This window comes from Perissodus microlepis, chromosome 6 (assembly GCF_051167445.1).
Source record: "Perissodus microlepis isolate ML-2025 ecotype Zambia chromosome 6, ASM5116744v1, whole genome shotgun sequence".
Taxonomy (NCBI): Eukaryota; Metazoa; Chordata; class Actinopteri; order Cichliformes; family Cichlidae; genus Perissodus; species Perissodus microlepis.
This window is the reverse complement of record NC_140466.1, coordinates 1,307,501-1,322,633: the sequence shown is the minus strand read 5'-3', so window position 1 is coordinate 1,322,633 and position 15,133 is coordinate 1,307,501. Positions and strand designations below refer to the sequence as shown.

Sequence of the window (15,133 nt, the reverse complement as noted above, 5' to 3'; positions counted from 1 at the left end):
AAAGTGTCGATCAATTCAGTGTTACATCTTAGCTTTACTTAAGACCAACACATTAACACAACATTTACCCAACATTTTACATTTTAGGGCCACCAGACCTTGTTTACATAAAGTACACTCTGTTTTTGAGCGAAAATAAAACGAGACAATAAAATATTTAAGTGTTTAGATCATTTTGACTATTTGTCGAACTACAGAGTGCTGTATGTTGAACTTAATGTTTCTCACTCTCAAAACTATTTGCTGGAACTTCCAGGTTGGTTTCCCATCTTTCCTAATTTTCCATTTTTATGGAAAGACTCACTTAGCTGGCTTCATTTTAACAAATACTTTGTCCCGTTGTAAAGGTTAGACGACTCATTTTGTTCTAAAATCGAAACATTTTTATTTACATTTTCATAGCTTTCACGACACAAGAACTCATCTTTGTCTCAAATATTACATTTCAGTTTAAATTCAAGGTATTTATTTGTATTTTGTATCATTTATTTCTAACTTCTGACTGTCTGACAGACAAATATTAATATACAACCCCCACTGTGTGAAAGCTTTAGATATATTTAAGGACAATATCCCAAAAATAAAGTAAAAAGATTTGATCCTCTTACGTCTCAGATACAATGAAAGACAAACAGATGCAGTAAATATTCTTTTATTGATGAGAAAACTGTGCAGTATAATTTACTTATGTTGAAGATATGAGAGCATTAAACAGGCTGATGTTTGGAGGCTCTAACAGCAGAGAGATGACACAGAAACATGACATCTTTATAAAATACTGACACTTTGTGAAGGGACAACTTTTTATTTAAATGCATACTTTTCCCACTGAAACCAGTACAATCCCACTGTGATGAAAACAATATCTGAACTCAACATATTCTGGATAAATCAAAGCATTATTGTCTGTGGTTCCCTTATTTTTCCTTGGTTCCCTGTCAGATCCTGCAGGACAAACAGCAGTGAGTGGTTCCCTGTATGCAGCTGTTACAGTTTGTGTTGGAGATACTTCTGCAGGTACAGGAAGCAAATAGAAAAGTGTTTTCAATGTTTTTACCAGTCCCTCAACTACAGAGAGCTGTCTGCTCTCCTCTGCATCTCTCAGCTGCTGCTGGCTCCTCTTCCTCCTCCTCACACACCGTCCTGGATCTGTCCTGGTGTCTCATCAGGGGTGGAGAGCCTCCGTCTCCTCTCACCTTCTCAGGCTCTTCTGACTCTGGACACTTGCAGAAGGAAATCAACCACAGCAGTCAGCAACAAAAGCAGCAGAAGTTGATCAAATATCTGTAAACTTGCAGTATAATACTTGTAATAAAAGTACAGTAACAGTAATTAGTGACTGAGCAGCCCGGGGCGTTTCTCTTGATTTCTTTAGTAAATGCATTCACCTGCACAGATTAGCTAAACGAACCCTGACATCTTAGCTAGCTAGGTCTCAGGACCGAGCTAAGGACGGTAGTTACGGAGTAGCTTACAAACACATTTAACTTACCGGAACAGTGCAGCGGGGCCTCGGGTCCTTCTGTCGGGTAGTCCAGTTTACTGAAGAACACCTCAGGCTGTCACGTTAAAACACTCGGTCGTGTTTTCGAAGCGTAAACGCTGGCCCTCCTCTCAGAGCCTACGCTCTATCTGCTATTCCCGAACAGAGATACGCAAGTTTCTCCGTGACTGCAGCTGTCACTACAGTCATTGGTGGGACATGACAACAGCGCCACCTGCAGGAAGATTTTCTCTCTGTCTGATAGCTCGTGTTCTGAGACCTGACGATGTCCTAAAATGTGCACCGTACTGCGCTTACTTTGAAGACTTTATTTCTGGACCGCTTCACTTCGACCGTCCGCCATTTTTCTTCAACCGTTGACTCGCAATGAATCCTGGGATATGGAGGGTCACAAACGGTACACCCGAGGCGTCATTCAAATCTGCTGCTGCGCAGCTGTGAGCGCGCGCCAGGGGCTTCTATCGCCGCGTCTCCGCGTGCGTTCTCCGTGACGTCACTGGCTTTTGCTTTGATCTGTCAGCCACGTCACAGGCAGTGAAACCTATAAATAGCGGCTCTCAAACAGAAACATCACACAGCTCATCTGTTTGCAAATGTTCAACAGTCGGCGTTCTCTAAAGCAAGAAAACTCGCACACTATTCACTTAAATCTAGAAAATCACAGTTGCGACACAACAATGGCATCGCCCAGCAAAGACGAAACTTCATTCGTGGTCACACCAGAGCAGATGATGCCACCAATCAACCGGTGCTTTGAAAGGCTCTCTGAAGTTCAGTGGAGCTTGATAGAAAATGGCACGTGCGACTCGGGCGTCCAAGCGGTGCTCGCGGATATGATTTCTGAAATCATTCAGGTCGCCTCTGTCAGAATCCTTGAAACAAACCTTCCTGTTATTCAGGATCAAATGACGAAGGAAGATCCGGAGCCTTTAGGTGCGGGGAAAATAAGCCCGTCCCTCGGAGACTCGATCTCAGCCGCCATCGCCAGCGCTCTTAACGTCCCGGAACAGCGACATGAGAGCGCTGACGAGCTGACACGGATGGTTGAGGAAGAGATCTCCGAAAAGGTCAGCTCAACAGTTGCCCTGATCGCAGAAAGCCCTGATTTGCCGCAAGACCCCGCCGTTTATGTTAGCGGCAAATTTAGTAATATTAAAAAGCTGCGCCGCATGGTTTGCCACACTGCCTCGTGCCTTAAAAGGCACGCACGTATGCTGCGCTGCCAGTGCGTGTCAAGGGGGTCTGATTCCGGTTCAGAAAGCACGGATTCAAATGTGTCAGTGCAATCAGCAATCACAGAGATTTCTGTGATTCTGTCATCAAGGAGCTCAGATGGAGAGATGACAGAAGGAGATAAAGGTTCAGATGATGAGGAGAAAGAAATTGAGCTCCCAGACCAATCAGCTGTAACAGAACAAGGCGAAATAAAACCCACTGCAGAGAGCCACAGTATCCGAGCTGCAACCCCAGTAGAACAGGTTGCAGCTGACATTGTAAATGAGATACTTGGAAACGTGGGTTCAAGCAGTGAAGAGCTCTGTGACGGCTGTAGCTTACTCAAAGCTGCCTTTAATGCAGAATTCATTACCGACAAGGTGAGAGACTTCTTTTCCAAATGTGTGCCGTCCACCTCTCACTCCGGGCTCAAAGCACGCAAACATCGCTTTTCCGTGTTTGCGAAAAAACAATTTGAAAATATGAAAAACAAGCTGAGACAAGAAATAAAGACAAACAGCAAATATTTTGTTTGTCTAAAAAACGTTTGCAAGCAGCCCAAGAGTGACACGGTGCCCTCCGATGAAAGCATAGCTGTCAGCCTCTCAGGGTCAGAGCCTCATAGTCCTCGTCCCCAGAGCGCAAACCAAGCCCCTTCCCACAATATGCTTCTACGGTACATTTGTTTTTCTCCAATCGACTTTGGCGCCATTAGATCCCACGTCAATCGGTTGTTTGACAAACTCACTAAGAAAGAAGAGGTCTCCATTGAAAAAACCTTGGAAAACTTTAGAAATAGTGGGGCAACCAGAGACTTTGCTGTGGAGTTAACGGCAAAAGTGTTTGATCTACTGATGACGGATCGAATGTATGAAATCCCCGAACCTCTAATGGGTAGATCCCTCTCAGATACCGTCATCTCCAGGACTCCACGACAAACACAAGGCTCAAAGCATCCCTATTCTGCTGAAGTCCTCTATGTCCTCGTAGAAGACGCAGTAGAAAGGTTTCTACAGAAGCTCTTACTCTGGCTGGACGACGAAGATCAAGTGATTCAAATGGACAAGGTGTCTGGGGCTGTGAATGACATCCAAAACTTTATTAAAAGAATACAGACCCCAAAGCAGGAAACAAGCACAGATTCAGCGAGCAGTGGTGAGGAATCTGTACCATCACCTCCAACGTCAGAACCTGGGAGCATTTCTCCAGAGAAATGTTCTCTGGCATCTGATAAGTCCCCTCAAACGCCAAAATCTGGGAGCATTTCTCCAGAAAAATGCTCTCTGGCATCAAAAATTTCAAGTCCAATGCCAAGATCTGGGAGCATTTCTCCAGAGAAATGCTCTCTGGCATCTGATAAGTCCCCTCAAATGCCAAGATCTGGGAGCATTTCTCCAGAGAAATGTTCTCTGGCATCTGATAAGTCCCCTCAAATGCCAAGATCTGGGAGCATTTCTCCAGAGAAATGCTCTCTGGCATCTGATAAGTCCCCTCAAATGCCAAGATCTGGGAGCATTTCTCCAGAGAAATGCTCTCTGGCATCTGATAAGTCCCCTCAAATGCCAAGATCTGGGAGCATTTCTCCAGAGAAATGCTCTCTGGCATCTGATAAGTCACCTCAAATGCCAAGATCTGGGAGCATTTCTCCAGAGAAATGCTCTCTGGCATCTGATAAGTCCCCTCAAATGCCAAGATCTGGGAGCATTTCTCCAGAGAAATGCTCTCTGGCATCTGATAAGTCCCCTCAAACGCCAAAATCTGGGAGCTCTGTGGCATCTGAAAAGTCACCTGCAACGCCAAAATCTGGGAGCATTGCACCTGCAGAGCATCCAGAAAAATGCTCTGCAGGTGTTTCCTCTAAAATGTCAGAGAATGGTTCTGTGTCAGTGCCATCTTCCGAGGTTGAGAAAACGTCCGATGACCTCGCCTTCTTCTTCTTCACGAGCGTTCTTAGAAAATCTAAATCTAAGACCAAACAGTCCGTGTCTCTGTCAGCAGAACTAGACATGGCCATCAACCGTCTGAGAGACCTGATCAAGCCTGAACTCAGCAGCACAGAGTCCACCACGAGTCTCATCAATGACCACAAACAGTTCATGAAGAAAATAGCCAAATCCCTCATCAGGGAGTTTGGCTCTCCAGAACGCGTCTTACATGCTGCGATGGAAAGTAATTCATCTTTTGATGAGGCTGTGATAAGGCATCTAAAAATCAGCCTGGGAGTCATCCCCAGTCCTCCAAAGAAATCCAAAATTTCCAGGTTCTTTTCAGCGGTGGGAAAAGCTCTGCGAAAGCCCTTTAGGTGGTGCATTAAAGCCAACGATGATTAAAATCACCATCCTGGCTTTCCCCCACTGCCCTGCTTCTTTTAACATCTTGAGGCAGAATTTTAGCACCAAATCAAAATTTAAACCATAACACTTCAGGGCTCGCAAAATCGCTAACCCGACGTCCCGGGGCTAGCGATAGATTTTGGTCACCCGACCGGAGATATCACTAGCCCCGGGACGTCGGGCTAGCGATTTTGCGAGCCCTGATTTTTAGATCGGCCCTCAAATCCAAATTCTAACAACTGTAGTTCACGCCATCTCGTCTCCTTTTTGATTTCCATCCCCCCAACCGGTCGCAGCGGATGGCCGTCCCTTCTGAGCCCGGTTCCGTTGGAAGTTTCTTCCTGTTAAAGGGAGTTTTTCTTCCCCACAGTCGCCTCGTGCTTGCTCAGAGGGGAATCATTTGATTGTTGGGGTTCTCTGTAGTACTGTAGGGTTTTGACCTTACAGTACAAACAGGGAGGAGACTTTGTGATTTGGCGCTTGATTTTTAAAATATCTAATTCGGCATGAAATAAAAAAAGAAATCTAAATGAAAATACATTCCAACTTTGTTTGTGTTTTTCTTCTGTTGTCAAATATGTAGAAAGTGTTGCACGTGTGATTGCAGTCATTTTGCATCAACATGTAGCCAACATGTGTCTGTTTGTGATCATGTTGCATCTGTTTTTGTCTGATTTGTGTCGTAGTTTAGTCAGTTTACATCTATTCTGTGGACCAATTTAGTTGTCTTGCATGTATTGTGGGTAGGTCAGCTGCTGGTGTCCAGCGTTAGACATGTTCTCACTGTGTGCGTGCGCAGTGTGCTACTTTGAACAGGTAAAGGAAACCAGCATTAATGAAATACTAGTCAGATGTTCTACAAGTTTACACAACGAGACATTGAGACCTGAATTCAAACTAAAAGCCACCTTTGAGTGAATGAAGCTTGGAGATGAACAAACACTGTTTAATCCATAAGAACAACTAATGACAAACAACATTTCACAGCTTCTACTGAGGGAGGCGCTACATAATCAGCCCACTGGATTACTAAGAACCTGTGAGACAGGCCACAGCATGTGAGACTGGGCAGAGCTCGCTCTGATGTGATGATGTGCAGTACAGGAGGATCTGTTAGATCACAGGAAAGAGAAACGAGAGAGCTGAGATGTTTGTGTGTAGATGGAGAAGCCTTCATGAACAGCTCACTTAACAGAGGTCTCAAACCTAAATGAGCTGTAGGCCACTCTTTGGGGAAACACTTTAGTCCAAAATCATCATTAAAACAAAAATACACTACTTGTTGTAATTTCTCATTGTACAAACAAAAAAAGAATCTAATCTAAAGGCATTTTTCTTCTTTGACAACCGAATTTGTGCACATCTGAAATTATAAGTAAACATGTTTTTAGAGAGATCATTTAATATCTTTTTAGTGTGTGTGTGTGTGTGTGTGTGTGTGCGCGTGTGTTTGGGGTTGTCCTTTTGCGTTTTTTGTCTTTTACGTCACTTGGTTTAATCCAGTGACTCTAACGTTTTCTACGTGCCCCTGACGTCATCAAAGCCTGAGGTAAACGTGAAGCAGCACGATGGCTCGATCAGCTCGGCTGGAAAGCCGCCGTGCTGTCCGGTGCAGAGGCGCTGACAAGGTGCAGCAAGTAACCGTGTCCGGTCGCTCATACAGATACACAACAGTTATAGTAAGACTCTGACCACAGCAGCGTGTCGGTGTTTGCAGGTGACATCAAACAACGATCATAAACTGAGAAATAAAAGTATATGAATGATATAAATGTTTTGCCATTTTTAGTGATACTCGTGAATTTTGAAAATGCTTAGTGGAGAAAAGGAGAGAGAGAAACATTAAACATAAATAAGTAAAATCAATTAATTATATACAAAGAGCAGTTTACGGCAGGATTGTTTGACCACTAGGGGGCGATAACAGACTACAGAAAGAGGTTGAACCTAATGCAGGTTCTTTCATTGACTGTACTGTTTGAATTCATTTTTAAAGGAAATAATCAGAGTTAGTGCCTCTGAACTTACACTTATGTGTATAAAACCTGGCCATAATAAAAATCAGCTCAATTATATATACTTTATCAGACTTCTTTTTTAGATGTGTACAGTTTTCTGTAAGGCCAAACAGAACATCCTTCCAAAATAAGAGAAAATCTTCAGCAGTTTGTTTTGAAATCAGATCACAAATCTGACAGCACGATTCAATTCAATTCAATTTTATTTATACAGCGCCAAATCACAACAACAGTCGCCTCAAGGTGCTTTATATTGTACAGTAGAGCGCACAATAATACATACAGAGTAAAACCCAACAATCATAAGACCACCTATGAGCAAGCACTTTGGCGACAGTGGGAAGGAAAAATGCATCATGGGAATCCCCGGCAGCCTAAACCTATTGCAGCATAACTAAGGGAGGATTCAGGGTCACCTGGTCCAGCCCTAACTATATGCTTTAGCAAACAGGAAAGTTTGAAGCCTAATCTTGAAAGTAGAGATAGTGTCTGTCTCCTGAATCCAAACTGGAAGCTGGTTCCACAGAAGAGGGGCCTGAAAACTGAAGGCTCTGCCTCCCATTCTACTTTTACATACTCGAGGAACAACAAGTAGGCCTGCAGAGCGAGAGCGAAGTGCTCTAATAGGGTGATATGGTACTACAAGGTCATTAAGATAAGATGGGCCTGATTATTTAAGACCTTGTATGTGAGAAGCAGGATTTTGAATTCTGGATTTAACAGGAAGCCAAAACAGGAGAAATCTGCTCTCTCCTTCTAGTCCCTGTCAGGACTCTTGCTGCAGCATTTTGGATTAACTGAAGGCTTTTCAGGGAGTTTTTAGGACTTCCTGATAATAATCAGAATCAATCAGAATCAGAATACTTTATTGATCCCTGGGGGAAATTATTTCTTTGTTACAGTGCTCCATTATAAACCAACATAAACCAACATTAAGACAAGACAGACAATACGCTAACTAAGAATAGTACAATATATACATATATATATATATATATACATAAGTCACTCATTAATAAATAGCTGGAAAAGAAACGTGTAGTTGTAGCAGTAACCAGTGTGTTAAGTGGATGCGTTGTACAGGGAGCCACAGGCAGGAAAGATTTCCTGTGTCGTTCAGTGGTGCATCATGGGTAATCTCAGTCTCTCACTGAACGAGCTCCTGTGACTGACCAGCATGTCATGGAGTGGGTGGGAGGTGTTATCCAACATTGTCTTTATCTTGGACAGCATCCGCCTCTCCGACACCACCTTGAGGGAGTCCAGCTCCATCCCCACAACATTGCTGGCCTTACGGATCAGTTTATTAAGTCTGTTGGCATCTGCGACCCTCAGCCTGCTCCCCCAGCATGCAACAGCATAGAGGATCGCACTGGCCACAACAGACTCGTAGAAAATCCTGAGCATTTTCTGGCAGATGTCGAAGGACCTCAGTCGCCTCAAAAAATAGAGACGACTCTGGCCCTTCCTGTAAAGTGCTGTGGTGTTTTTTTTAATGAATTACAGTCGTCCAGCCTGGAAGTAATTGTAGCGACTTCCACAGTCGCTGGAGGCCGGGGATGGAGCCCGCCTATTTGCCTGACGCGCTGTCAACTTTACGCAATAATGCGAGAGGTGGAATTGTTTGCTTGTTTATTAAAGTGCTTTGAGAGTTTACAGAGTAATGTCATCGGCTCCTGATTCAGACTCTTAAAACATCACAGGCTCTAATGTAACAAGGCGAAACATGTTGTGCAGCGGTCAACAAAAACTACGGCTACCCAGCCCTCCTCTCTGTCAAAATCAAAACCAGTGAATGACAGACTGACAACGCCCATTTATGTCACCGCTGGCACCCACGTGACTCCCATAACAACCAAACAAATAAAAACCCAGTGATCATCAAAATTCAATACATTCAATTATGGCTCCTACAGATAGTATATAGTTATTTCTGCCGGCAGGGTTTTTAGCGTATTGGAAACTCTTTTTATTGTATAGGGGGATTTTAAACTGTATTTGTGATTCTGGTTGTGTCTGTGTTCCCATGGAAATAAAGGGTGTGTTTAAGGCCAACTTAGTCTCTGTGCCCTGAGCGCCGACCCACTCACTCCCCTTCTTCTTGTATGTGAACGGACTTTGAGGTGAAGATTTATATCCACCAGTTTTAGCGGCTACATTCATATCATTGATCTCACACGTACAGTACATTGTTTAAAAATAGAAATAATCTGTAAACTCTGTAAAAATAAAACAAACAAATAATCTGACAGAAAAATATCGTACAGTAGTGGAACTTTAACAGTTTGTAATTTTGGTAATTAAAATATGGAGAAGTTTTTTATGGTACAGAAAATATAATACATTTGTAGCTTTAAATTTACATGAAATTTTTCAAATAAAAAGTATTTACGTGTGTAAAGACGACACATTTACCCTCAGTGTGGTTCAACACTGTAATACAGTAATCAGGTGTATTAGTCTGTTTTTATAGTAAAGAATCTCAGTTTTATTAGATTCTGGATTTATTAAAATGTTATACTACCCATAAAAAATGTCAGCATGTTGTTTTTTTATTATTTTAAATGGGAAATGTGTTTCAAATATACAAAAGTTTTTATTCATAGTCTGTTTAAAACCTTAATCGATCTACTTTTATAAAAACATCTGAAGAGACAGATGAGAGACCCCACCCGCACCTACGGTCACGAGCTGTGGGATCGGTCACTGCCCACAGCTCGTGACCGTAGGTGAGGGTGGGGACGTAGATCGACCTCCAAATCGAGAGCTTCGCTTTTACACTCAGCTCTCTCTTCACCACGACGGACCGGTGCAGCGTCCGCATCACTGCAGCAGCAGCACCAGTCCGTCTGTCGATCTCCCGCTCCCCTCTCCCGTCACTCGTGAACAAGACCGAGATATTTAAACTCCTCCACTTGGACCAGGAACTCGTCCCCACCCGGAGTGGGCACTCCACCCTTTCCCAGCTGAGGGCATCCTTAAAATGTTTATGGTGCAAACTCAGCTTTTCGAATATCCAAGAAGAAAGCATGTGTACTAAACCTACTACTGAGTGCAAGAAGAGCTAAAAACTCACTAACATCACCTCAGTCGTAGCTTTGCTAGCAAGCACACTGTGCTGTCATCATGAGAGGGAAGACTCAGTTTAATATGTAGCTGGTGACGCGACGTGGCTGCTCAGAGCTTCAGTGTCTGCAGTACACACAGTGATCTCATGGTACAAAGCTTGGGTTTGGTATACTCACCCTGCAGATGCAATGTGTGGAGCTGTTTCTCCACAGAATGTTTTGCTTGTTGTTGGTTATTTAAAGTCTCCACCTTCTCTGGATTTGGAGTTTCCTCCTCTTCCTCAGCCCTAGCTACATGTGCAAGTACTGTGACTGTAACTTTACTGACGTCTGCAGCACGAACACATTATGGAGAAAGAGAGGGAACAAGGATGTGTGCAGGCCGTAAATGGTATCAAAGCTGCTTCAAGCTTTAAATAAATTCCACTAAAGATCCCAAACCTGCTGTGGGACGGACACAGATACGCTGTGAAGGAGCCGTAAATCAAACGGCTGCTCGGCCTCCACAGAGGAAGAAGGAGAGGACGGGAGTTTTTCTCTTTAATATGGATTTACTGAGATCGTTTACATCAGTGGATACAGGAAACACACAGCGACCGTACAGACACACCACAGGCTACAGTGTACCAGTTAAAAAGGAGACGAGCTCCTTAGATCCAATCACAGATGTCACGCCTCTCCTTTCAAAGTTCGTCTTCAGTGCATCAGTTAAAGTCAAACTTCAACCATAAACCAGCAGTGGACGGAGGAGGTGTCGGTCAGAGTCCCAGTTATGATTCCCAGCAGAGAGAAACGGACGCAGCAAGAGGAGGACGTGGAGCCAGTTTATCACCAGCTCCCAGTAACAGAGATCCAGCCGACACACACACACACACACACACACACACACACACACACACACACCCCTCCAAACCTCCTGCTCGTCTAACGTGGGAATGTACAGAGTTACAGATCATTAAAGTTTAGAGGAACACTGCTCTGAGTTCATCATTTCCACTTTCTCATCTGAAGGACCGACAGCATCAGCTCCTCACACGGCAAAATCTAAATAAAGTTTAATAAAATCAAATAAAGCACAAAAAAGTCTAAAATCAAAAATAAATAAACACTGACCTGTTTGTTCTTCAGTCCCTTTAAACCCTTGAAATAAACGTGTCGTTAAGAAGGTGATGAGAACGTGAACGATCAGTGTGTGTGTTTGTGTCTATATGTGTGTGTTTGCGTCTATATGTGTGTGTCTGTCAGTGTGTGTGTTTGTGTCTATATGTGTGTGTTTGTGTCTATATGTGTGTGTTTGTGTCTATATGTGTGTGTTTGTGTCTATATGTGTGTGTTTGCGTCTATATGTGTGTGTCTGTCAGTGTGTGTGTGTGTTTGTGTCTATATGTGTGTGTGTGTGTCTATATGTGTGTGTTTGCGTCTATGTGTTTGCGTCTATATGTGTGTGTCTGTCAGTGTGTGTGTGTGTTTGTGTCTATATGTGTGTGTTTGTGTCTATATGTGTGTGTGTGTGTGTCTATATGTGTGTGTTTGCGTCTATATGTGTGTGTCTGTCAGTGTGTGTGTGTGTTTGTGTCTATATGTGTGTGTTTGTGTCTATATGTGTGTGTTTGCGTCTATATGTGTGTGTTTGCGTCTATATGTGTGTGTCTGTCAGTGTGTGTGTGTGTTTGTGTCTATATGTGTGTGTTTGTGTCTATATGTGTGTGTTTGTGTCTATATGTGTGTGTTTGTGTCTATATGTGTGTGTGTGTGTCTATATGTGTGTGTGTGTGTGTGTCTATATGTGTGTGTTTGTCAGTGTGTGTGTCAGTGTGTGTGTCTGTCAGTGTGTGTGTGTGTGTCTGTCAGTGTGTGTGTCTGTGTCTATATGTGTGTGTCTGTCAGTGTGTGTGTGTCTGTCAGTGTGTGTGTGTCTGTCAGTGTGTGTGTGTCTGTGTCTATATCTGTGTGTCTGTCTGTCTGCATGTGTGTGTGTGTCTGTGTCTATATCTGTGTCTCTGTCTGTCTGCATGTGTGTGTGTGTGTGTCTGTCAGTGTGTGTGTGTGTCTATATGTGTGTGTCTATATGTGTGTGTCTGTCAGTGTGTGTGTGTTGGAGCATTTCAGTCAGAGTGTCTGTTTGTGGGGTTTCTGTGTTATTGTGACAGTTTAAACTACGTTTGTCTCTAATAAAAAATCTCCCCGGTGTTCCCAAAGTAACTGTGGTAGAAGCCCCGCCCACCAGGGGCTTAAAGGGGGCGGGTCGTTTTGAACTGAATCAAAGCTGCTCTAGCAGCACTTCAGTGTTCAGACTGAGCAGACGGCTGATCCAGGATCAGACTGAAGCCCTCTGAGGAAACGGCCGCCTGTCGTCCACACAAATACGACCCCACAGGTGTGATTGCTGTGACGAGCTAACGAGCTAACGAGGGCCACGCTGAACACGTACAGCAGGTCAGCTTCACGATCTACAGTGAAACCTGTTATGCCTGTTATGCCGCACTGCAGGACGAGGAAGACTGGGTGGAAACAAGTTTTCAGACTCTTCAGTGAAGAGAAGAAGAGACAATAACTCGTGTGTGTTTGTTCTGATCGCTTTAAGCTCGTGTGTGTCTGACTTCCTGTCACTGTGCAATCGTGCGTTTCAGTACAAATGTCAGTAACCTAAAAACATTTAAATTGAAGCAGCCTGTCTGTTCTGTGAACCACAAAAGTTAAACCGTGTTTTCACCTCCGTCTCAAACGCCGCCGAGGTTTCTCCCTTTAACCTGAAAACGTCACCTCGCCGTCCTGTGAATAAATATTAATAAAAGCCAGCGGAGTCCCTTTGATCCGGTCCGTGTCACTCCAAGTCCGGGTCCTTGCCGACATCACCGCCGCTGGATGAGCGGCTGCTGAGGTCGGCCACGCCCGACTCCAGGTCGCTGCAGGTGGAGAGGTCATCGGGGTCGTGACTCTTGAGCTGGGCACGTGGCCCTAAGGGCAGGGAGAGTGCGGGCTCCTTGGTGTGAGTCTTCTGATTGGCTGGTGCAGAGGAAAGTGTGTGACCGCTGTCCTGTGCGAGGCTGGCGATTGGCTCTCTGTATAAGGTGGGCGGGTCCGGCCCGCTGTGCCTCTGCGGCAGGCAGCTAGTCCTCCTCCGGGGAACCTCGATCTTCTCCCAGGTGATCGGCTTCCCCGTCAGGTCTGCGATCCTCTGCACAGAGACAAGAAGCTTACAATCAGCTGAGAGGACTCGTAATTGGAAAAACTTTATTAACACTCAGAGAGTTACAGGTTAGAACGAGGCTGCAGCCCAGCTGCAGTTCCCCTCACGTCCACTAGAGGCTCCAGCAGTGACTCAGTCCCATAGACTCCTATGTTAAAACTTTACAGCAGAAACAAACGTGTTTTTAACATGACTGTAGCTGCTAGCTGACTGACTTCGCCTCAGCTAACCCTGAACTTGACCTCTGCACCGTGTTTGTGCTGTTGCAGCTTTTTAATGACATCATCTGACCAATAATGTGTCGGCTGTGAGGTTACTGGACTAACAGGCTGTCCAATTAGATGTTACTGAGCGCTAACATCAGGTGTGTGTGACACAGTCTATGGTGGCCAAATACAGTAACCTTTACGCAACCCAACAGGGCGGCTAATGCTAACATGCTAATGTCCAATTCTGAGATATAGAGCCAGTTTCCTTCTTTTATTTACAGTCTTTGCTACCAACATAAGACATTTAAAAAAAAATTAATCTAGAAACTTCTGCAGATTTTTTAAAATTGGTTTAATAACTGCTGAATTATTTTTAATTTTTGGGGTAAAAAGTTTTAAAAAGTAGACGGTCGCAGTTTAAGCAGCGAAGCTGAAGTTAACGATCTGTGCTGGTGTCATAACAGGCGTGTCGTGTGTTGTATGCCTTGTCTGGAGCCCGGGTGGTGGTGGTGGGCGGTTCCTCCTGGCGGTACCTCCTGGTGATTGGTCAGCTCCTCTTCCAGCTGCTGGGATTCCTCCCTCACGGCAGACAGGAAGTCGGCAGGTGACTGGCGGGGAGGCATCGATTTCTCAGCGTGGTTATAGAGACCCTTCCACATCCTGGAGGAGAATAAATGTGAAATATAAAAGCAGAGAAACTCTCCGCCGGTTTCAGAGACTCAGGCAAACAAAACAAATGCACAAACCAGCAACTCAGTGCAGCTTCCTTTGACCCTTTAAAGCCGGAAGTGACGTCATTTTCGTGGAAAATGTAGTTTTTTTTACCTTCGGGGCCTTATGAACCTATACTGGTGTTTTTAAAAGTCATGTTTGACTTTATGCTTTTCTGAATTGTTTCTGGGATGCTTAGGACTCAAATTGCACTGCTGGAAATAGTTTATTTTGATGCATATGCTGTTTTTTTTGCAAATTTGCACTATAATATTTATTTCCGTTTTTCCAGCAGTATATAAAAATTGGTGTATCTCAAAAATAAAACTATGAAGACACTCAAAATACATTTCCTGTATTTTGTGCAATTTTTTGTATTTACAGTTTTGAGGGACAAACCTCTTAAATGTCTCTAACTAGAAATATATGTAAAAAAAAAACAACAACAACAAAAAAACAAAAACGATTTTCAATTTTTTTGTAGTTTATTGCCCTTTTTTGCAATTTATCTAGTTATTATTCACTTAATGCATACATATTATCAATATTTGGACTATAACGGTTATATTGAGGTATAGTAACTTGAAATGCTCCCACAAGTAAGAAAGAATATTAACACATTATTGCAGCAAAGCAGAAGTAACACACAAGAAACATGGAGGATATTAAATAGTATAATCAAAAAGGGCTCAAAAAATAAGAATTATCCAGACTATTTTAAAAAAGACAAAGATATTGTGCTTGATAAAACTAAAGACATTGCAAATGAATTTAATGATTTCTTTGTAAATGTTGGCTTTAATTTAGCAAAAGAAATTCCAGAGTCAAGAAATAAAAACAGAGAGATGTCAGTTTACCAATTACAGGCCAATATCACTGCTCCCA

The 15,133-nt window shown here is 43.5% G+C and overlaps 2 protein-coding genes across 3 annotated transcripts in view; one reads left to right on the top strand and one right to left on the bottom strand.

The window, feature by feature from the left end:
- The first annotated feature begins 1,491 nt into the window (after positions 1–1,491).
- On the top strand, positions 1,492–6,476 carry LOC146384765 (uncharacterized). The gene has a single exon (XM_084929779.1). The coding sequence runs from the start codon at positions 2,098–2,100 to the stop codon at positions 5,047–5,049; it is 2,952 nt and encodes a 983-aa protein (XP_084785905.1). The 5' UTR covers positions 1,492–2,097; the 3' UTR covers positions 5,050–6,476.
- A 2,209-nt stretch (positions 6,477–8,685) lies between these two features.
- mtmr7b (myotubularin related protein 7b) overlaps positions 8,686–15,133 on the bottom strand; it is a 17,017-nt gene continuing 10,569 nt past the window's right edge. The window contains exons 13-14 of one of the 2 annotated variants that reach the window (XM_084929812.1): positions 14,071–14,197; positions 8,686–13,316 (exon numbers count right to left, since the gene is read on the bottom strand). In XM_084929812.1, the coding sequence (XP_084785938.1) occupies positions 12,963–13,316; positions 14,071–14,197 (481 nt within the window). In that variant the 3' untranslated portion in view covers positions 8,686–12,962. Of the gene's footprint in view, positions 13,317–14,021; positions 14,198–15,133 lie in introns of both variants that reach the window. The other variant, XM_084929813.1, reaches the window with a different exon arrangement.

Bases quoted from the DNA above. Each gene is read 5' to 3' on its own strand.
- LOC146384765 (XM_084929779.1), top strand. From the start codon at position 2,098: ATGTTCAACAGTCGGCGTTCTCTAAAGCAAGAAAACTCGCACACTATT.